Source organism: Protomyctophum parallelum, assembly GCF_964188405.1.
Source record: "Protomyctophum parallelum genome assembly, chromosome: 3".
Classification (NCBI taxonomy): Eukaryota; Metazoa; Chordata; class Actinopteri; order Myctophiformes; family Myctophidae; genus Protomyctophum; species Protomyctophum parallelum.
Genome location: NC_139698.1, coordinates 47,637,809 through 47,661,870, shown reverse-complemented (window position 1 = coordinate 47,661,870; position 24,062 = coordinate 47,637,809). Strand labels below are relative to the sequence as shown.

At 45.7% G+C, this 24,062-nt stretch overlaps 1 protein-coding gene across 3 annotated transcripts in view; it reads right to left on the bottom strand.

Moving 5' to 3' along the window:
* Nucleotides 1-22,987, bottom strand: part of plekhg4b (pleckstrin homology domain containing, family G (with RhoGef domain) member 4B) — a 49,806-nt gene extending 26,819 nt beyond the window's left edge. For all 3 annotated transcript variants that reach the window (XM_083761814.1, XM_083761816.1, XM_083761815.1), the window contains exons 1-7: nt 22,707-22,987; nt 11,826-12,023; nt 8,018-9,341; nt 4,142-4,351; nt 3,047-3,170; nt 2,738-2,831; nt 1,879-1,965 (exon numbers count right to left, since the gene is read on the bottom strand). In XM_083761814.1, the coding sequence (XP_083617940.1) occupies nt 1,879-1,965; nt 2,738-2,831; nt 3,047-3,170; nt 4,142-4,351; nt 8,018-9,341; nt 11,826-12,023; nt 22,707-22,775 (2,106 nt within the window). In that variant the 5' untranslated portion in view covers nt 22,776-22,987. The remainder of the gene's footprint in view (nt 1-1,878; nt 1,966-2,737; nt 2,832-3,046; nt 3,171-4,141; nt 4,352-8,017; nt 9,342-11,825; nt 12,024-22,706) is intronic.
* Nucleotides 22,988-24,062: the final 1,075 nt, after the last annotated feature.

The window sequence follows — 24,062 nt, the reverse complement described above, 5'->3', positions numbered from 1 at the left end:
TTGGAATGGCTTAGAGTTGACGACAGAGTACAGCAACTTGCAATGGGCCTGGTCTATAAGATCCGCTACACCACTAAGATACCGGTACCCATGTACCTGTCAAAATACTTCCTTAATGTCAATGAAGTCCACGATCACAACACCAGAGGGAGTTCAACAAACCACGTTCAACCCAGATTCGGCTCAAATAAGGGGCTAAATTCATTTCACTCCTATGCCACTAAAATGTGGAACGCCCTACCAACAGCCGTTAAGAAATGTGAGTCGCTAGCCTCCTTCAAAACCGCTCTATTTTTCTAGTTTTCCCTTTCTTCTAACAGTGTATCAGATTTATTTTCTCCCTTTTTTGCATAGATGTGTATATCGGTTTATAAATGTTTTTCTGAATTGAAAATGGAGGACCCTGATGTAAACAAGTCTCAGTGCTTTCTCCAGTATTATCCTCTTTTTTGTATTGATCTGTACCTTCCCTGAACTGTACACACTCTGCAATCTGTTAATAAGATTCAATCAATCAATTCCTCCGGAGTAATATTTCACATTTATGTCATACCAGGCATCAGGCAGGTTAATGCTACCGGAGCTGTGAAGTAGCAATTCAATTAATTAAGTCTACTAGTCCTTACCCGTTCTGAATATATGAACAGCAAATGATGTTCAGTGTGGGTAATGTGTTGTAATAGATCACATTACTGATAGGGGGGAACGGGGAATTGTTTACAGATGGTCTTGGGAAGTTAGGTTGGGCACAAAAGTAGGCTAATTAGTAGGCTACTGTAGTTTCTTTTGCAAGAAAATGCTGCAGTACAATCATAAGTATACCATTGATAGCTTGGTATTGTGGCTGCTTTGGAGAGGTTATCCTTTAAGATGAATAATCAGTTGGATAAATATGATTTGAAGTGGAACGTGTTCCTCAGTCATGTTGCAGGTCCTTTGGTGTGATCCATGGTCAGGCAATGCCCTTTTGCTTGTTTATTGTATTAATATACATAGTCCTTACCCGTTGTATGGACTATTGCCCCCCATAAATATATTTAATTGCTCTTCATTTTAACTTGTATAATATATTTGTGTCTTTTTTGTGTGAATAGAAACAGCACTATAACATGAAAATATTTGTATAAATGCATGGTAGGGAAATGTTTTCATGGCAAGGACTGTAAAATGTACACTTATTAGCCCACAGACCCCCATTTGAAAAGTATGAAAGACCCCAGTTTGACATGCAGCACAGAAAGTATGGGCTGTCGCACAGGTATTCCCAAATGTACAGTGTGGGTAATGTGATGTAATATATCATATTATTGATATATGTATTTTGAGGAAGAATTGCTTTAATATAGACTTGTTCACTGGAAATGGAAAAACAGTACATCATAGTCATACATAGAACTGAAAGTCTCAAACAGTCATTGTCATGTTAGTAGTGTAGTAATTGCATTTATGGGGAGATGAGTTGTTCAGTACCCCCCTGGTGGCCGCGGGGGGTACTGCGCCCTGGGTTGGATTATAATTTCATATAAATGGGTGATGTAAAAACAATATCTGTACAGTAAATACGACAGTTGCGTCGGTAAAAAGTAGCCTAGCTGGATTGTGGGAGCGTGCAGATTTATTTTGCCATGGAGAGATGTGTGCTAATAGTGTGGCTCGGTCGGAGATAGACCACGGACAAATAAACGGGTTTTTATTCACTAATAAATTCATTATTAATCTTATTGGAAAAATGGCTTCGTTAAGACCTCCATATTATTATGGTCAATGCCTGTGTGAAAAGTGGGAGCGATTGGTGCAGGCAATGAGGAGATAAGTGTTTGTTTCTGACAGACAGACAGACAGACAGACAGACAGACAGACAGACATTCGCTCTATTACCTGTACAGTGATTTCTCTCTCAGGTTTGATGGCTGTATCCTTGTCCACCAGGAAAAGAATGGAGTAAAGTGCATTTGGTATTAAGACCTGGGAAAACATGCACACACACACACACACACACACACACACACACACACACACACACACACACACACACACACACACACACACACACACACACACACACACACACACACACACACACACACACACACACACACACACACACACACACACACACACACACACACACACACACACACACACACACATTCGTTTTTCGAATCAGTTTTAATTGAGAACAATACAATGAAAATGCACGCAGCGTTTTGCCACACACAGCCAAACAACCCAAACTACGTCTTTAAACTGAATCCTACATGTTGCGGGCAGAATTACAACTCTTAAATCAGTAAGTCATCATCATAACTGGATGATACGTCTCTGTGCTTAGAGAGGCGAGAGCTGAAGAAGACAGCCAACCCCCGACACGCAGCGTGCGGTTAAAGACAAGACAAGTGAGAACAAGTCTCTCCACGCGTGCCCCGAGGCCAGCCTTAATCACACCAAATGTCATGTCATGGAGGAGCAAGGAGTGCTTCTTTGAAAAGGCAATCAAACTTGGTCAGCGGTGAAGGAGCCAGCCAAAGTGTCAGGATAGCATTAATTACAGCGAGGGGAAACATTGCTTCATTATGGTATAAAACACAACATGAGAGAGAGAGAGAGAGAGAGAGAGAGAGAGAGAGAGAGAGAGAGAAAGAGAGAGAGAGAGAGAGTGGGAGAGAGAGAGAGAGTTCCCTGCTCCTTGGGCAAGTTGGAAGCTAATTACTGTGCATATTTTCCAGTGTGGGCTCACCTGGAGTTCAGACAGGGATGAGAGAAGAGCTGGACGTGGCTGCTGTCTCCTGCTGTCTATGAGGACAGTCAGGCCTTGATCACGCCTCTCACTCCTATACAACCACAATTCACAATTATTATACTAGTTTACTGTATACTAGTATACAACCTGTGGGTCGGGACCCCCAAGTAAGGTGAAAATGTATGGTCAAATGCATGTCATATGAACGTTCCAATTTTTTATTTTTAAGTTCATACACACACACACACATGTTGAACTTGGAACTGTACTCAGGTCAGGTGTGAAAGTAGATGAAATGTGACTTACCGTAGCGTGGAATAGTAGTATCCCAGTAAACAGGTGAGGTCTGTGGCTGTGCAGCTCTCACCTGTCCACACCCGACCCCTGGTGCACACCTGGAGCACGGACCTCCCACCGCGGTCTCGGTTTCCTGGAAGAAGAGAAGGCCATGCAGCAACGGGTCAATTAAGTCAGCAGCTCTCGTACTGACAAACCTCCTACCATAATGTCTAGTGGCGTTAACCCTCTCAGTAGGTTTATGTTTGTTTGTGTTGCGGTAACGTCCACCCAGATCGCAGATGTCAATTATCTCTCAGCTGCTTCATTTCACTTTTACAGCCACAGTTGAGAAATTCCAGCAAGGTGCTTGAAAAGCACCTGGACTACATTTCCACCCACCACTACTGATGACCGTAAAGACGACTTTAGTGCCGACTTTAGTGCCGACCCTCATGATTGGCTGCCTCCTAGCGACCTTACTAGGGACCTATATGATTGCCTGCCTCCTAAGCGAATGATAGTCTGAATGGCATAAAAACCAATACTCTGAACTCTGCAATGCGGAGTGAGTGGCAACAGAAGCTAACAGAAGCTAATGGTATGAGCTGACTGGAGCGTAGAGGACAACCATTACAAAACACTGTGAGTGAACCAACAAAGGAACGTTGGAAACGAACGAAAACGGGCGCTACAAGAGCTTAGGGGCCCTATTTTCATCTCTGCTAGACCCCTTATCCCTAAACCTCTTTGCCTTTTTTACTATTTTGAAAAACATTTTTGAATAGTTCAAATAGCCGATCTACGAGCAAGCTCACAACGTGTTGATGTAGATCGGCTAATTAATATGTGTTTCAAAATTTTAGCACTGACGAAAAAATAGGGCCCTCGAGAGTCATTCTCGTTTTTAATTTGAGGATGGTACGTGTGCGAGTTACTTTAGGCTATACAACTCAGCGACGATGATGCGAGGATATCGTATGACACGGCCCTATCTGGTGTGTGTAAGATGAGAACATACTGTGTACACACACACACACACACACACACACACACACTAAGCTGTGGGATAAACCTGCAGCCACTGACTGATATGTCACAGCGCTGGCTCAGGGCATTACCTACCGGGTAGAACGACGGCCCCGGAGGCCAGCAGCTCCTGGTTGAGCTGTGACGCTAGGGTGGGGAGGCGTGAGCAGCACCAGTCTGACGGAGGACTTGTGGACCCAGAGGACGGGTGGACGGCCGTCCCATTAGCTGGTTTAGGCACGTGTGAGTCCTCTCCACCGTGGCTGGGCCGCCGGGTCTCGCCGCCGATGACCACGTCATGCTGACCTGCAGACAGTGGTGGCGGAAAAAAGTGCACAAATGTTGTTGTTTTTTACTTGAGTAAAAGTATCAACACTGCAATGCAGAACTGCTCCGTTAACAAGTAAAAGTCCGGGAATTCAAAATTTACTTGAGTAAAAGTACAAAGGTATTGGTATCAAAATGTACCGGTAATTAAAGTACCATTAGTATAAAGTACTTCAATATGCAGAATGTCCCATGTCAAGTTTTCAAATGTGTAAAGATCTTTTAAAATGAGCAGATCTACAATCGCAACGCATTGTGTGCTTGTAGATCGGCTATTTTCAAATAGCCGAAATGTTTAGGTTTAAAGGGGTTAATGCATGTTTTGTAATGATAATAATCAAAATCTACAAAGTAACTAATATAAAGTTTTCAAATAAATGTAGTGGGGTAAAAGTACAATATTTTGATCTGAGATGTAGTGGAGACAGTACATGTAAATTGTATTTGAAGTTGGAAATACTCAAGTAATGTACAAAATCCTCAACATTACCAAGACAACATCGATGTGTAGACTAGTCAGTAATGATATACATCCTTAGTATTTAATTCCATGATGATATATTACAAAATTGTTATTAAATACTCTTGTTATTACATCATAATTGAGAAAAATAAAGGGAAGCTCCGCACACTCAGATCTGCCCACAATCAATGTATTTATTTAGCAAGCTTTCGGTCTACTGAACTTCTTCAGGCATAATCATTATTATTACATCATAATTAAAAATATATATTTTTGTATTTCTGTAAATATAAGGTTTTCTTTTATATTTTTAATTTCCTGAAAAATGAACATTGTGGAGTAGGGTGGTTTCTCCCCAACAGCAGAGATATGAACATGTACTGTACATCACTGACTTAATTAGGAAGACTATCATGTTGGAGATTACTTTTTGTTTAACAGAACAGTGGGCATTCTACTGTTCTATTTGTATTTATTTATTTATTCATTCATATATGAAGCTGAGCAGGGGAAATAGAGGAACAGGAAAGTGTGCAGCCCAGTTATGTACTGTTAATTCTTCACAGTCTGAAATGTTTACTGTAGGTACTAGTTGCGCACAGTCAGTATCATGTCGAATCTTCCTTTCACCTCAGCACTTTCTTACCTAACAGAGTCATGCCATTGACCAACACTCATTAGCGGTGAGCAAGGTGTGTTCTAGTGGCAATGAGCACACTCTGACTCATTACGGAGACCAGGTGTTTGCTCACTGTGACTCATTGGTGGCTTCTGCAGGCTAAAAAGGCGTTATTAGCCTTTTCGTCTCTCTCGTCCTCCTCCCTCCTTCTCTGCTCCACAACCAGCCCTCAGGGCTCTGTTTTTACAGGAATGCTGCTTCTGACATTCCCAACTGGTACCACTGTTTACTGGCTTCATCGTAACCCTGGAGGGCCAGTCCAGTAACCTGGCAGCTTTCACACGGAATATTGATTTGAAAAATATTCAGTATGGACAAGAAATATGGCACTGATTGTAGACGTTTGTGAGATTAGCTGCAGGCAGACAGATAAGACACAGGCATGATCGAATGCAAGATAATCATCAGGAACTTTCCTTTTCTAAACAATATCATAAAGAAATATTTGTATACATGCCAGGGTTTAATGTATGAAGTCATCTTCTAGACTTGTTGTCACCACTAGACTTTTCTGGCGGTGACATCAGACCATTGGGACTGGGAGTGTGCAGAGAGATGGCATTCTATGGTTCAGTATTTGACAGACACCTTCCTGGGTGTTTTCTTTTCAAAGCGTCTCTGCCTGGCCTCCTGTATTGTCCTGCCCTGTTCTGTGACGGTCACCCCTGCCAATAGGTTGAGCTCAACCTCTATTGTCTTCAAAAAGTCAATGCATTTCCTGTGTGACTGCACGGCCGCGCTTCTGTTTGCTGCATGCTTCCTAAGTTGCTTTGTTTTCAGAGGAAGCGACAAATGTAGGGCAAAGCCTCCTGTTCATTGTGCCATGTGAAAGCCTGTTTTGTATACCATCTTAGACACTGTTTTAAACCACCAATGAGAGGCCAGAACCGTTTCAGCATGGATTGATAGCAGGCAAACATAGATGAAATGAAATCACAGAGGTTTCGCACGTAAAATGTTTGCAGTCTGGCATCATGGGTTTCAATTCTGTCCTGCTTATGCCACTTATGCCTGATTTATACATTGTTCTACGACATATGCTCGAAATAGGAATGCCAGGTTGACAGTGGTTAAAACTCAGAGTATTTATTTTCTCCAGAGCAAAGTGTGAATCAGTGCAGACTGGATCTAGTGGTTCCACATGGACACAGGTAGAATTTGAAAGGCTTCTGCTGCCTTCATCCCCAAAGCGCCTCAATGTTTCACAATGGAACCTTTTGTGAACGAGGCAACCCATCTGTCTGGGACCCGAGCCGCCAGACCCCCGGCCCTGTTCACACTAGAAGGTCCACCTCACTCCAGGCCATGTCACTGTGGGATACTGGGGTCTCTCAGGTCGCTCACAGGATCCTTTGTGATCACTCTTTTAAGTTCTCTGTGTGGGAAACCTGCTTTGCAAGAGCTGAAACACAATCTACACTGAGGTAATCTTTTTTTTCTTTTTAAGATTTATTTTTGTCTTTTTGTTAGTTACAAGTGAAGATAGACAGGAAAGAGGGAGAGACATGCAGCAAAGGTCGTCATGAGCGGGACTCGAACACGCGACACGCTGTCAGGCCAGGACCTATGTGTGGCATGCGCCTGGACCACTAGGCCAGCGAGCACCCCACACTGATGTAATCTTGTGTGTGTATTGATCATTTTGTTACCGTATCTTTACTGCACGGCTGGCGTAGTGGTCGTATGGTACTCTTTGAGAGGTTTAAATGAGCTCACTTGTCATCACAATTCAATACCCGGAAGAGGCTGCGCTTAACAAAATACTGTGATTTCCCCGGCAACACTTTCTCATTGAGCTACCTGTGCAGACCAACACGAAAAGCAAAAAGCAAATCTCACGTGACGTCACAGTATAGTAAAGAAAACAGGAGTCAGCTTTCTGATTCTGAACCACGCCTGGGCTGGGGTTTAAAACATTGCCTGTTTCCAGGGTAGGGCCATACGTGTCCCCAGTACAAGCCAAAAAACACATGGCTATGGGCTTTAAAAAAAGCAAATCTGTCACCAGTCATACTGATAAAGCAAGCGCTTGTCAATTATGAGCCGTCTCCTGACATCAACTCATGAGTCCAACCCCGCCCACTGACTGACTAACCTCACCAATCATATGCAGTATAATCACGTACGTACGTTTTGTAATGAAAGCTGAATTTTAGGCCCTAAGGTTGTATTTGATACGAAGAAGCCAATGTGCTCAATCAAGGCCGTTATGATCCAGCCACAGTTAGAGGAAAACAAACAACTGTTGTTAATAAGTTCAGAGTGACAGTTGAGAATATTACCCTGCCAAGGTACGCTTGTTGTAACAAAGCCTTGTTTTATGATGAGAAAATCATAAATCCTTTTATTTTTTCCCCCCAAGCAACTTAACTTTGATTGCTGTCATAGTAATGTACTACAGTATATAAACAAGTAATTTCAATGAAGTTAAGCAATTTGTAGTGATTAGTGACTGTTGCATAACGTATGGCACGAGGTCGAGCTGCAGTACATCTCCACCAACCTGACTCCTCTCGGCTGCTCCTCCTCTCAGAAGCAGGGAAGGCCGTGTCCAGCTCCAGCTTCCCGAAGCGCAGCGCGTAGCCGTTGATGAGCTTCTTGGGGGAGATGTTGACCGAGCCCCCGGAGGAGGAGCGTTCCCTGTGACCCTTGACCTGGCCAGCCTTGTTAGTCCTCTCCAGGGACTTGGAGCGCCTTTCGGCCCGCCTCTCGGCGCTGCGTAGCCCCCTCTGCAGGTAGAGCAAGGGCGTGCTGGGGCGGGGGGAGTCGTCTCCGCTCAGCAGCCAGCCCCTGCCCGTGCCCCCCAGCCTGCGGGACGCGTGCTCTCTCGGGGAGTTACGGGTGTCGGCCGGGACGCTGCCCGACGTCACCGCCGCCACCCTGCCCCCCGCGGTGCCGTGCTCCGGGCCCTCCTCCAGGATGGACTCGGAGCTGGAGCCCAGATGCATGGGGTTCTGCAGGGCCTCCATGTAGGACTTCCTGAACAGTCTCTTGGTCTCGAACGCTGCCGAGTCCCTGGGGTGGCGGCGCCGAGGCGCCGAGGCGCCCGGCTCACTCAGATCCGTGCTGAAGGACAGGGTCTTGGATACTGACCCCCTCTCCCTCCCTCCTCCCCTGTCCTCCCGCCCGATGTGTCCCGACCCATTGTCTCGGGTGGCTCGGTCTGTTCTAGTGCTAGAGGCGGCCGTTTCGGCCGCTCTGAGGTTTTTATGGCCCTCCGTGGGTTCGAGTCCAGAATCCTGATGTAGAGTGCTGACCGGGGGACCCCCATTGGGGGTCGTCGGGGGATCCGAGAAGGTGGAATCGGCTCCCTGGGAGTGCAGGGACTCCCTGGAGCTGCGGTGGCTGTCGAGGGTCCCCGTGGAGCCGCTGGTGCTGCAGGTGCTCAGGTGGCCCCTGAAGCCTCCGCCGCCCCCACTGTGGCCCCGTGCCTGCATGATGGCGTCCACCGTGCTGGTGACAAACAGCGGGTTGACCACGTTCTTCCACGGCGTCCTGTACACCGCGGTGCCGGTGGTGAGCAGGCAGTTCTGTAGCGGGTGCAGGTTGCTGCCGCCGCGCTCACGCGTCACATTCTGCAGGAAGTCGGCGGTGAAGACGCTGCCGTACATGCTCTCCGCGACGGGGATCTCGGCGACGGCCTGCCCGCTGGCCGACAGGCATTTTATCACCAGCTTGGCGGCCTTGCGGCCCAACGGGACGACCTGCAGGTAGAAGTCCCCTTGCCTCAGGCGCACCTTGTGCAGAGGGGCGAGCTGCAGGACCACCTTCTCGTGGATGCAGAGGGGCCAACCCTCGTGGAAGAACAGCAGGCCTCGGAACCGCACCTGGGTCCGGACAAAGAGAGAATGTTACATGTCAGCACATCTGTCGCTCCCAGCATTTAACATTTTAAAACCGTTTTTAATATTGAATAATAATATTGTTTATGTCCCACAAACGGTTTGAGCATAAATCATCAATCTGATCGAAACCAGTCCATGTAATTTCTGTCTGGCTTCTAAAGCAGTTTTAGCTGCAGTACCACAATGTCCTGATGTGGTGGGGGCGCTGTGTATGCAAATTATTTGGTCTGCCACACCCTCATCCCAGCTACTCCCCTCCCACATCTTTGACTCATTATAATAAGGCCCACCCCCCCTCCCCTCCAACAGTCCCCCCCCCCCCCCCCCCTTTCATAGAGCCCGACCAATGCCAGATTTATTTTGGCCCAATGCTGATCTGATTTCGGACAGTCCTAGCCCACCAATTACCAATGTTTTGCCCTAGTACTTTGTCATAGAGTACAGTACAGTGTCAAGTAGAAACAATTGTGATCTACAGGCTGCGTGATATGTGAGCTTGTAGAACTGCTATTTGTGAAAGATAATAATAATAATAATAATAATAATAATAATAATAATAATAATAATAATAATAATAATAATAATAATAATAATAATAATAATAATAATAATGTAACTGTGAGACTAAATAATAACTACAGTGGATTTATTTGGAACACAGCTTCTTCTTTTCCATTTTCGGAACAAAAGTGACAGTTTTGGACATATACAGTATTGGCCAGAGTCCCTTAGGGCTTCACATTAGTGTATTTTCAGTTTTTTACTCAACATTAAATCTTTTCTGCTAAAGCTTTCCCCTCAACATGGATGCTCGGACCACTTCGCCCATTTTCATTTTATCTTCATATACTGTAATCGGTCCTCATTAATGGTCATTTGGCACATTTTCTGTCTACTCACTCTGTCTCTCAGAGGAGTGTGCCAACCAGTGATATCACGGTTGGTCAGTTCAAAATTTCAATCATTTTTTAAATGTTCTATTAATGCAAGAAGAATGGTTTCTATTTCAGCATGCTAACTTTCCAGTCAGAGAAAGGCTATGGTTTCTTTTAGCTTGGAATTCTCAACGATGATGTCATTGGTAGGCAGGTTTCTGAACTGTCCATAGCCCACCAATTAGAGTTTAGTAGACTAAAGTACATGACAATTGTGCATTAGCAAGGACCAATTATATGAACATACGGTTGAAAATGCTCCTTTAATTTGAAGAACACCAATACATTTGAGAGTGTACTCCCTTACGGGTCCATTTGATTCATTTGTACACTATCACTATCAGGGTTATACACCTGTAGGGTGCATTTGGAACCCCCTCAAGGAGCCATGAGAGTCCCTGGACTGCACTTTTGAGAGCCACTGCATTCTCTGGATGCAAACCAATAAGGCTCTGGCTGGTTCTGAGCCAATAGGCTGCACCACCAGTACACCTATAGTGAAACATCTGTTTAACTTTAATAGAGACACAAGGAGCTATCACAGGACCCCACCCCCAGTGGATGAATCACTGCAGTCAACCATCACTCTAACAGGGAGATAAAAACCTGTCTGATCAGGCCTGAGCCCTTAGCAACAACAACACAAATCTTCCCCATGACTCTACTGTTATGTACAACGTCAGACAGACACTAAAAGCAACAAAAAAAACAGTGCTTGAGGGTTGCCTTTTTTCCATTATTCCTTTTTCCTTTCCATTTCTTTCCCTTCGACTTCCTGCTAAAGTGATTGAGAACGTGATCCTCCAGCGAAGCCTCTCATATTGCGAGCCGTACAAAGACTGCACTGCACACCAAGCCGTTCTCAGGGGCTAGGCTTAGGTGAAACTATTGCTGTATGGCTATCGTCACAGTGTAATCACAGCAGAGATGAATACAGCAGAATAAGGTTTCAGGACTTTGGACATGGAGCCCTAACCCACAGCAATCAAAGCTTGTGGGAGCCGATATTGAGTTTCAGTTTGGGCCAAAGAGGCTGAGAGCGACCACAGTTTCTTTCTGTTTGTCTATTCAGAGCATGCATGGCCTGGCTCTCAGCTTGTTTTCTGAACAACAATCAACTCTGTCCCAGTCCGTCGCTCTCCTTCGCCTACTCGGCAAAAAAGTTCCCACTCATCAGCTCTGCACTCACATTCTCTCTCTGTCTTTTCTCACAACATTTTTGTCTAATTGCTCCAACGCAGTATCTATCGGAGTGTGTAGTATTCCAGATATGACGTGTTTGGGTGGAACTAAACGGGGGTTTTGTGAAGCTTTCAACTTTATCTTCCCTTCATTTTGTCCCTCGCTGCCCTTTTCATTGCTTTTCATCTCACCTGGGACCGAAGCCAAATCTAAGTGCCAAACAGAACATCTAGCCAGCTCCGCTGTGTTCTCCAGAAAACCACGGAGGTCAGCTAACGGACGCTTTGCCCTCTTAACACCAAAGCAACACAACAGGACTCATCCATCCAGTCCTGGCCGTCTTACTTACGCACGTCTCCTGCTGGATGACCTGGAGGATTCTCTTAGCGGGGAGGAGGAAGTCGACGAGACAGCGGAGTCCGTCCCCGCGGTACTGCCTCTCCACCACACTGAACAGCTGCCAGAGCACCGTGGCAGCGGTGACGCTGAACGGAGGGTAGAGGGCCGACAAGGTGCTCTGGATGCAGTTGTCCAGAGACTCCGAGTCCTGAGGAAGAGGACAGAAGAGACAGAAGCTGGGTAAAGAATCAACATGTCAAATATATACCTGCACGTCAACATAGCACATCGCCATACTTTTCACAACGCAAATTCCGTATTGCAAACAGGCAGCAACTTTCAGACAGCCTTGCAGTAGGGAGGTCTTGGGTCCCGGGCCAGTAACGAAATGTGTGGTCCAGGAGGGCGAGCATCTTAACCACTATACTCTTCTAGCCAGTACCTTTGAAGTCATGCTTCAAAGAAAGGTTGTTCGAGGCCACCGGTTTGCATGTATTCGTCCACATGCATGCACTATTGTTCACAATATAATGAACCATTACTGTTCACCTCTGAAGCTGGCCAAATAGTGACGCAAACATGACATCAGACAAATACGTTATAACCCGCAACGATGAACACTTGTTTTCATCATGCTGTGGTTCCCACTGACTGCACAAACAAGGCTGCACTTACACAAGCATGACCACGTAAACACAAATCTGTGACACAAGCAAGTGCTGTCGGGTAGAGTAGTGCTGCAGCAGTGGTTTTCAACCCTTTTCATATCCAGGCCCATTATTTATTCTGCATTTGAGCCACGGACCACCATTTGATGAGACTTTTCTAGAATATTTACTATAGAATAAGATTTTGTCCACAATTTCATGCTGTATTGGTGTTTTAACAGGACAGACAACAGGCAAGCGTTAATCAAAATAACATTTCTTCTACATTCTCTCTAAATGTGTAGACTTCTTGTAAATTAAGTAATGCAGATTTTTAACAATAATTTAACCCTTGAAACAAAATGGACCCTCCTGGGTCCATTTGGTTTCATTTTACACTCTCAAGAGTTAAAGGGTCCAAAAGGGTCCATTTGGTTACCAACTCTCCATCATTTAGCTGGGGACCACCTGGAACCCCCTCAAGGCCCACTGGTGGTCCCCGGACCACTGGTTGAAAACCACTGATATAAGGTTATGCGTATGCATAAAGTGAGTGGCAAATCGAGTGGCAAAGTGAGTTTAATGTTGTTTAACTTCGTTTTAACGCAATCCCATAGGACCTTTCTGTTTGGATGTACAGTATGGGCTGTCAAGGCCAGAAAGTATTTTTTTGCGACTCAGTAGGTGTTCCTGAATAACTTCTGGGTATGGTGATGATGCCATGCGCATGTACCCTCCATTGTAACTTTTGATGTTTTGAGAAATAAAAGATATGGATGGCCTGTTAGTAGCTTTAGCTACCAAAAATCTGCTACGTTTTGCCAAACTTTGTGTACCTTTTGTGTTACAGTATGTGACATCTCACAACAGACCGGCAGAGGAGCACCGAGTGACACGGAGTCAAACAGTCAGGAAGCCTGAACTTCACGGGAAGTGTCGGCCATATTGGTCTTTCCATTAAAGCGAGGGGAAACACCTGGGGGGGGGGCGGAATGTGACGTCACTGTCAGTGGACACAAACAGCAGAACTGGAAAGTCCAGACTAGACTCCAGTTTGGCAAGCCCTCCAATAACAACCATGTCTGACCCTTAGTGGCCATTAGGCCTGATTTATAGTTAGTTGTGCTCCGGCACCGCGCCCCACCACAAAAGTCCAGACCAGCAGAGATGGTGCTGTGAGCTTACAGATCTGCCATTTGTGGTGCATGTATGCGCGGCGTGGCCGTGCTACTGACAGGGTTGTGAGTGGCAGTGGTCTGGGACTCCAGTTCTCTCGGAGGATGAGGTTGACCTGCTGGTGGCGTGGTCATCGTGTTCACATGGAGTTCAGTCACCCCCACTCCGTCTCCCGTCCTTCCCGAGTGGAACACAGCAGGGCAATGGAGGCATCTGTCTCCACAGATAGAGAGAGAGGGCTGCCAGGGAAAGTCCAGAACAACAGGACAGATAACTGTGCGTGTGTGTTTTGTGTGTATGTGAGGGGGAGGTTAGATCGTGGGAGGTAGGGTGTTAACTTACAGTTGATTGGCAATGCCAAGTTTTAGAATTTGCAGGACAGCGTAGCAGTAGACAGATCGTAAAAAGCAGAAGGTCAGTGTTTGTTGTTAAAGCCTCTGAGGTGCCTCTCTCCCAGGCTTTTTACTCTACGTTTAAAGCCAGATTTATTTTGGGTTAATTGAACGCTGGAGCCGCGCAGCGAAAATAGCATGTATTAATTAAGCATTACAATCGGTTTGGGATCGTGCAGAATGTAAGTGTCATTGTATGAGACGAGATGAGAGATGATATGCTTTATTAATCCCAACAGGGAAATTGAATCGGCGCGTTGCGTTGTGAGCTTGTAGATCTGATTACTTACTGAAAGTATATTTTCCCTTTAATTAATGGATTTTGTATGGAATTATGGGGGGAATTTTTGGCACATAATTTGAAATAATAGAATAACAAAATATAGGAAAACAAAAAATACTCCATGTGTGGGTCCGCGACCCACACATGGATCCCGACCCAATGTTTGGGAAACAGTGATCTACACAGTCCTTCAGCACCATCAATTAGCGGAGAGTGACTAGACTCAAGAGTGCATCGGTACACACACACACACACACACACACACACACACACACACACACACACACACACCACGGCATCACCACCACAAGGCCCCTATTGTGCTCTCCTCCGCCTCTCTAAGCGCCGTGTACTGTACGCTCGCTGGTGCCCTGAAACGAAGGGGAAAAAAACGCCCACTTCCATTAGCAGCCATGCAGCCTCTCTCTCTCTCTCTCTCTCTCTCTCTCTCTCGACAAGAGACACAAAAATGTCTCTGGGCATTAGTCACTGTTGCGCCAGGGAGGAAAAGAATAACACTGGCTTTTTTTATTGAGGGAAAGCTAACAATGGGAGGAAAGCGTGAGGGCTTCGGGGTTTTCGGAGCGGCCTGGAGAGTCGTTCCTCGGGTTCCCAAGGCGGAGAGGAACGGCTGCTGGGCCACAAAAGCGGCGCTTTGAAAAGCGATTAATCAGCAGAGCAGAGAGGTTTTTTTTTGTGTTTGTTTGAGCTCGACTATAAATCGGCTGCTCATTCAACCTGTTGCACCGGACTGGCTGACCAGGGAGAACCCAACCTTTACAAAGTCACTGCTAAAACCAGGCAGCACAATGGTGGCTTTGAACAATGTGTACACATTCAGCATGCTGGCAATACATCGCTTCATAGGCCCCCTCCACACACACACATGTGCACGCGCACGTGCACGCGCTCACGCACACGTTGCCAAGGGCCTATTCAGAAACTCACTTCACCTGGCAAGTGGGAGACATCATCTGCATGTCTCAGCACAGCCATGGAGCCGAAGCCTGAGCTATATACTGTACTTAGTTGTGCGCGGGTGACACGTAACCAGAAATAACAGATCTACAAGCTCACAAAGCGCCAGTAGTGAGACGCGCTGTGAGCGTCTAGATCTGCCATTTCCGGTGTTAGCCACAACAAGCTTTAGCCACAACACCACTGCTTCCCCTCTGCTGTAAGCCAGAGAGGAGGAATGTTGCGTGCGGTCGTGTGTGTGTGCGCGTGTGTGTGTGTGTGTGTGTGTGTGTGTGTGTGTGTGTGTGTGTGTGTGTGTGTGTGTGTGTGTGTGTGTGTGTGTGTGTGTGTGTGTGTGTGTGTGCGTGTGTGTGTGTGTGCGTGTGTGTGTCTAGCCTCAGAGCCTCAACCAGGACTCTCCACCACTCTCCGGTGGTGTAGGTATTTATAGCCGTCTGGCTGTGGCAGGCAGGCTGGAGGTAAAGAGCCAGGATGGTAATTAATAGGTAGAGGATCCAGGTGGGATGCCGCTGTCCCCGCAACCCCGGTTGTTTCGACAGCTGTTCCAGATGCATGCTGAACAATGCCAGTATACTAACTAAGCACAGTAAAAATGACCGTTTCTCAACCAGTGGGTTGGAACCCACGGGGTGGGTCACTCCCAAGATGACCTGGCAGGGTTGTGGGCGAACATTTACAGAGGAATTACCATCATCAGTAACAAAACAACTTTAGGTCCCGGTGTAAAATGAGAATTGAGTTATCTCATAGAAGCAGTCGAACGAATACTCTCAACACCAGAGTTTTCTTTGTGTGCATTGTTGGTGTCATGATGAGTAGAGTACATGCAAGTAAATGCAAGAACAATATGAATGTTTTGATGCAAAATTGCTATGTTTTGAGACCCTTTCTAAGGACTATATCAGTTAATAGATATATATAACTAAGCAAGTCAAATACGTCATCCGTCAATAAACAAGATTGTAGACCAGATATCTCTCCTGTCACCCAATGACATATCTGTGATCTGTGTCAGAGGGCATTGTGGGAAAAATAACATAAAGAGGTGGGGGGGGAGGGTTGGGGAGGGAAAAGGAGAAAGAAAGAAAGAAAGAAAGAAAGAAAGAAAGAAAAAAGAAAGAAAGAAAGAAAGAATAGAGCAAGGGTGAAGGGGAAAGAGGTAGTCACACTCACAGGCACATTTAGTGGGTCAGGGACACAAAAGGAGTTGCGCACCAGGCGTCCAGTGAAGCATGAAGCCACCAGGGGTTTGTAACAGGAGGAGAGCCCTGGAGCCCCACGCAGCCAGCTCACTAACCTAGAGCCCTGGAGCCCCACGCAGCCAGCTCACTAACCTAGAGCCCTGGAGCCCCACGCAGCCAGCTCACTAACCTAGAGCCCTGGAGCCCCACGCAGCCAGCTCACTAACCTAGAGCCCTGGAGCCCCACGCAGCCAGCTCACTAACCTATAAGTCCTGCCTGGACTCATGGAGCCTCACACAGCCAGCTCACTAACTAGAGCCCTGGACTCATGGAGCCCCACACTAGGGGTGGACGATATGGTGATAATGATAAATATCGTCAAGGCAATACAATGTTTCCACGATATGCCTTTTCAGAGATATCATATGTCGTGATACAGTGAATGCACATTCTATGATTTGCAGTTCTATCTATACCTTGATTTATACGTCTAAATGGTCTCTTAAGGTCTCCACACATGCGCGAATTCGGATTTTTAGCTGCGTTTCTCCATCGTTTTTTTCCGAAAAACGCAGCCGGCGTGCAACCACCTTTACTCCTTTTTCTACTGGCTCGGTTGCATTCGAGTGATAAGTGACCTACTGGTCATTATCGGTTGATAGCATTCAAAACAGGTGAACCTAGAGTCCTAGACTGGTGGAGCCTCATACAGCAAGCTCACTGGCTGTGAGGCAGGAAGATCGCAAGATCGAAACGTCAGTCCATTCTTTGTACTAGCACCAGAATAATAAAAATCACACCCGTGTGAAGTGAGGGGCGCTCTTTATCATTACAACATATCATGAACAACTGAATTTATGTGATTGGTTGGTTAAATTTACTTTGGCAGACATTTGTCCTAATTTCTCCTTTCGTTGTCAATGGCAAATATTGAGACCTGTGGGGACAAAAGCTGTATATATAGGAGGGGCTAGCGCCCCTCAAAAAGGCTTAGGCCTAAACTGTCCGCTCTGCTCCAGTGTCTATCCTTTCTTCTGCAACTGTTGTCCTCTGCTCCTGTTACGCACGAGAAAGCCGTATTAGGCTTAGGCTCGCTGGTAGACTCCCTTTGTTCATTAAATTGTAACTTCAGAAATGTGCAGATATCCTGTATGCACTTAATGTTGAGTGAGAAAACAATGATGCACAGTAAGATAATCATCTGTGGATCCCCCAAAATAATATGGGAGTTTGATAACCAGTGCTAGAACCCTTGACTGGTGGATCCCCATACAGTCAGCTCACACAGGTCCACATGACTTTGTGTTGTACTTTTAGCCTCAATGCCGTACTGTATCTTTGTACTGTTTACATTAGTAAAGTGAGCTAGTGAGCTAGCTAGTGAGCCTATCCGTCTCACTAGCCACCGAATGCCAGGTTGAATGTTGTTGAGAATGAGAACCTATAATAAAAAACGCATTACAAGGCAAGACAATGGCATTTGGCCTGCGAGTTACTCACGGCACATACTGAAATGCAAAAGTGATCCAAGGATACTTCAAAAATGTACTGTATATGGAATTACAACAGGACACAGAGGGTATAAAAAGGGCTTTCCTGGACAGGTGCAACAAAGAGCCTGCAGGTTGCTCAGACCTGCCCTTCTGCCAGGTGCCAAGAGCCCCACAAAGGAACCGGTGAGACCTCACTCCACTGTCCGAGCTGCTGTGGGATTCTGCCTTTTGATGTGTGCCAATAGAAATCCTACCTCACGAGAGAATGGTGGAGTACGTCCCTCTTTTTTCACTCATGAACTGATCCCATCTCTTCAAATAGGAGCTCACATCAAAACCGAACACAAATCCCTCCCCCCCCCCACCCCACCCTCTCTCCCCTCTAATTAGTACCTCTCCAGCCCACCCCATACCCTGAGGTGTTCTCCTCAACTTACTTCATAACAGACATTTATTTTAAATCCTCTATGATCACAGTCATTTCAAAGGACTTTGACCTTTGACCTTTGTGCTACTTCATATTGGTTGCCTGGTCCATTATGGTAAATGGTTTGCATTTCTAACACTGGTTCTCAAACCTTTTAAGTTCAAGGACCCCCAGTGTGGTATGTATATTACCACGGACCCCCATAACTCAGTTTACATGTAAACACTTGTATCTGTAAGGGTCCATATGGCATTATGGTTCCTCCTAACTGTAATATGTTAACTGTAACATATTCTTTGCTGCATGGGGACCCATGGGTCTCTGATACTTTGATAATCACTGATGTAGCAGCATCTTTCGCACTACAATTTGTCCATTACATACGCCAAGTCACACAATGGCAGAGGCAGTCATGCAAGGCACCAACTCGCTCATGAGGAGCAGCGTTAAAGGAGAATTCCATGCTAGAATGCTTTCTTATCTTTCTTACCTTTCTTTGTAGTTGTTACGTCCCCAACAAAGAGGTGTTTTTTTGTGCAAAAACTCCTTATTGGCTATTTTCCCTACCATAAGCCCTCAATGAATTGCATTGCATTGAATGAGAATTGAATGGGAATTGAGGGTGTTATGCTAGTTCGCTTATTTCCATCGAAAGAAGTAGTAAAGTGTGCCGCTTGGGATATTATTTACATTATGAAGAGAGGATATATACAAAGAAATTCTAATTTTGAGCAATGGAAATAAGCGAATTAGCACAACACCCCATAGCCCCATTCAATTCCCATTCAATTCAATGCAATTCATTTAGGGCTTATCGTAGGGGAAATAGCCAATAAGGAGCTTTTGCACAAAATAACACCTGGACCTCTTTGGTGGGGACGTAACAACTACAAAGACAGGTAAGAAAGCCTTTTAGTATGGAATTCTCCATACTAAAGCGTTCAGCGTCTTGTTCAAGCACCCCTTCGGCATTATGTCAAGAACACCTGGAAATTGAACCGAGAACACTCATATTCCCAGACTGTAACTGGTCTACCTCCCTGAACCACTTCTGTCCCTTTTAACTGAAGCTTATGCCGTAGTTCCACTCGTAAATCGCATTATTTGAAAGGTCTACAATGTACTGTAAATGGTATTGAAACAGAGGGAGAGACAGGAACCGGGGGTGGGGGGTTGTGTCACTGTTGTTTTGACCCAACAATCGTGTGAGGTCTCAAGCTGAGAGGGTCTAAAGTGGGAGAGAATGCAATCTGTCGAGGCACCTCTGCTAAATCAAGACCTGGTACTGGAAACTCACAACCATAACATCCTCATTATCTGTTAAAACGCACACACACACACACACACACACACACACACACACACACACACACACACACACACACACACACACACACACACACACACACACACACACACACACACACACACACACACACACACACACACACACACACACACACACACACACACACACACACACACACACACACACACACACACACACAATAATGAAGTGGATTTGTAAAAAGACACTTGTTGTAAGTGTTATCTCAGCAGATAAACTTTAACTCTACGAGCCCATAGCAACTGTGTGTCAAACACAAGCAGCTCTGACAGAGGCCTGTGGCACAGCAAGAGACAGGCACTAACTGTTCCCATCCTTTATTGCAGAGGCCTAAATTAAAAGGATTAATGCAATAGCATTGCATTTTCGGGATTTAAATACTTTAAAAAATATATATATACTCCTCTCTCATGCATGTGTGTATACAGTATCGAGTGCCAAAGTCCTGACGTCACTCGGTCATCCCCTGGTTCTGCCTGGTTCACAGAAGTAATTTCTATAAATATTAACAATAATAACATGGGGTCATCTTAAAATCGTTTCATATAAGCATTGTGGTCAAAACATATACAAGCTGTCTCTGCGTTATTGTCAGAGAGGTGTCTCTGTATCGTTTACGACAGTCAGTCACTCATATATGATACAGTCTGTTTCTAGAGAAATTCAGTAGCAGTAACAATAGCGTTTTCTCTCAGTCAGTTTATTCTTCATATCCATATGACTGTAACGGCCGGGATGACATGTTTATTTTTCAAACGCAGTTCTTATATGACGCAATCTAAAATCCCCCTATGGGGATTACAAAGCAAATAAAAAGTACATGAACCCGTGGATTTGCGCCCTCTACCGATATTAACGTCAGACTTATATCTATGCTACAAGTTTGGGCCACTACACGACCCTCACATCTAGAATTTGGTATGAAAAGAAACAAGGGAAACATTTATGCTGACTCTCAGGCTGAGCTGGGAAAAGTCTGGGTATTAGGGGTTTTCTGAAGTTGTGTGAGTGCAAATGGCTATAGGGAATAGAGTTTACAAGGGGATGTGAGGTTCTTGACAATTAACCACCTGTGTTAATCCATTAAACCCAGAAAGCATCAGTGTCATTTTAGACTTTTGCGCTGGATTTTCAAAAATAGCAGATCTTCAAGCTCGCAGCACATCACGTGCCTTGTGGCGAGCTTGTACATCTGCTATTTATTTATTTTATTACATTTTTTTAAGTCTGGAAAGTGTGCAAACTGATTTAGAAGAATTTGTAGAATCGGCCTTAATGAGTTGTAGGCTGTAGGCTTTCAAACCCTATGGTATATGTTACTGTAGGCAGGGTGTAAGACAAGTGGTCTGCTTCTTTTTTTACCTCGACACCAAATATCGTCACCCAAAACAGACAATCTACAAGTGTTGTTGTGAGCTTGTAGATCTGCTACGTTTGTCGATATGTTTGCCAAGTTTCATGTGGATAATGTAAGCATCAGAGTTTGTGGTGCAGTTTCTGTACATTGTGCCCAGTTTCCCACATTTGTTATCAGAGAGTTGACTCCTGCCATCAGTGGACAGTTAATGACTGTGTCCTACAACAGGATGTAAACAGCTTGGGACAGCATATTGTTCCTGAGCAGAAGACGTCACACAGCACAGACCCTATAGATAGTAACATTACGCATGCACGCATGCATGCACAGTGCACACACACACACACACACACACACACACACACACACACACACACACACACACACACCCCCACACACACACACACACACACACACACACACACACACACACACACACACACAAAGCACACACAAAGCACAAATACTGCACATACAATTATGGTTCAGTGGGTGCCAATTCTGCCAAACAAGAAGCAGGAGAGGTGAGCTGCGCTCTCAGACCTGTTGTGAGTGAAGCCTGATAGTCGTGCATTGTGCAATGAAGATTGCAGATCTACATCACAAAGTGTAGATCTGCTATTTTTGGCACAACACCATGCACAACAGAGTATAAATCAGGCATGACAGTAGGGACAATAGAGTGCAACAGGACAAATGTAAATCCCTTTTTTTTTTTACCAAATGTGGCAACTGCAGTTTACATTTGATGAAAATATTTGATCTACAACCTCACAATGTGTACAATGGTGAAGATATTTGGTGTAGGGGGACATACTAGCAGGCCTAGTACAGAGCCCTGATGGATCCCAGGTCAATAAAGTATATTATATAGGGTTTAAGTTGATATTCATTATTGACAAAAACATATTTTTCATGGCCACGGCTTTAGCATGAACATGTCAGGGTGCAACAACAGGTGAATCCCTGGAAGAAACAGACAGAGTATGCAAGCATGCATTGAATGGAATAACTTGTCAGACTTATGATGTTGCATGCCATGCAACACTTCATAGTCTAACAAGTTATTCCATGCCACTTAGAAAAGTGAAAAACGTGACATGGACCACCTCTAAAGTTTTCTTCTGTTATTTTCTGTCATGCATTCTGAATTCAAAGTGCTCCACAAACACAACAACACAAAACCACTTTGGATTTACTTGCACTGTTGAGAGTTAGGACAAGCGCTCTCCCTTATCCTTGTGTGTAAGATTAAAAATGACCCGTTCAACACAATCCAATAGCAGTCGTCTAGAATCTCCAACATAAAGGACAGAAAAAGCCTATTGTAGTTCCCCAGGATGTATAATAACAGGCACATGTCACTTATTGTACAAACAAGCTGCAGGACCTTCCCAGAAAACCTCAGCTGTGTATTCAACAGAAATAAAACATGGCACAGAAAACGTTTTAAATGAAAAAGGACTAAATATAGCAAAACCTCAGGAGAGACAGACATCACAGGCCGGCGGCTGTACATATATAGGATTTGGGTCAAACACCGCCCCGGGGCCGGTCCAGCCATAATGAGAGGGCAGAGATGTCAGAGAACTCCATTCCAGCACGTACCTTAATGCTCAGGTAGTTGTCACAGCTCCTGGACTTTGCTCTGGAGTGCATTTTGCCCAAGGATAACATTTAGGATATGGTCAGGAAACTGAAGTCCCCCAAGAACTTTAGTAAATAAATGCTAAACAACGCCAACCCCAAAGCATGATAGCATCCACTGTAAAGTCCGCACTGGAGGTGCTGTGCGGTTGCTCTCAGGGCTGCTGTATCAACAGGTCCAGCGCCATGGCAGGTTTTTCTGTCCCCTGTTCTCTCTCTCTGTATTATGTCTCGGCCCTGTGCTGTCCTGTAGGGCAGGGAGGCTTGACTAGACTAAACTCCTGTTGCAGCATGAGAGAGCCAGAGCCACAGCTCCACCCCCCTCCCACCACCACCTCTCTCTCTCTCTCTCTCTCTCTCTTTCAAGCCTCCACCATCAACAAAACCTCCCCCACCCTCCTGCACCACACTGCATTGCACTGCTTACTACTGACGCCTCTCCCAGCTGAGATAATGCACAGCAGCACAGATGCAACTTCCATCAAATGTGGGCACGCGCGCACACTGTGGTGGGCACGCACGCACAATGTGGGCATGCACGCACACACACACACACAGTCACACGCACGCACACACAGTCACACACAGCCACATACACACACACACACACACACACACTTGCCTGCACAACATACACAATAACACCCCTCCACTCGACCCAGCAGGGGTGGAAGGGGACTCTCTGACTAAACCCCCCACCCCCTCCCTTGACCCCTGGCACCCACCATCACCCTCACCCCCCACTCCCCCTTTCCCTCAATGGTCTCTTTTTGTCCTGATAATACAAATGGACTAAGGTTTCAGCTTATTCTGCATGCTTTTGAAAAAGGAAGGGTGGGAGAGGAGGGGTGGTGGTGGGTAAAGCAAAGAAAAGAAGACATCAGCATAGGATTGGTGGTGGCTGAGGTCACCCAGCACCACAATGGTGGCTCCCCTTAACTACAGTCAGAGAGGGTGGGAGGGGAGCGGGGGGGGGGGGGGGGTCCTCAGAACTATCCCCTGACACACAACTAAAGTGACAGACGCAGTGCCCACTTCCTGTTTGAAGAAGACAGATGTGACAGCCTCCAAACAGATCGCCTTTAGAGGAGACACAGATGACTCCTCATGCCTCAATGTCGCGCTGTCCGGCGGGGTGAATTATGTATTTGTTCTGCTGCTCGGCGTGAAAAAGAACATCGACACACTTGAGATGGGTGACGGGTCTGTGTCGACGGTGGGACTATATTGGCAAGTTGTTGGGGCGGTGCAGTGGGTGGATCCTTCCTCACCACCCCTTCGAGGAGACAAAAACAACACGGTTTTAACCCTTAATCC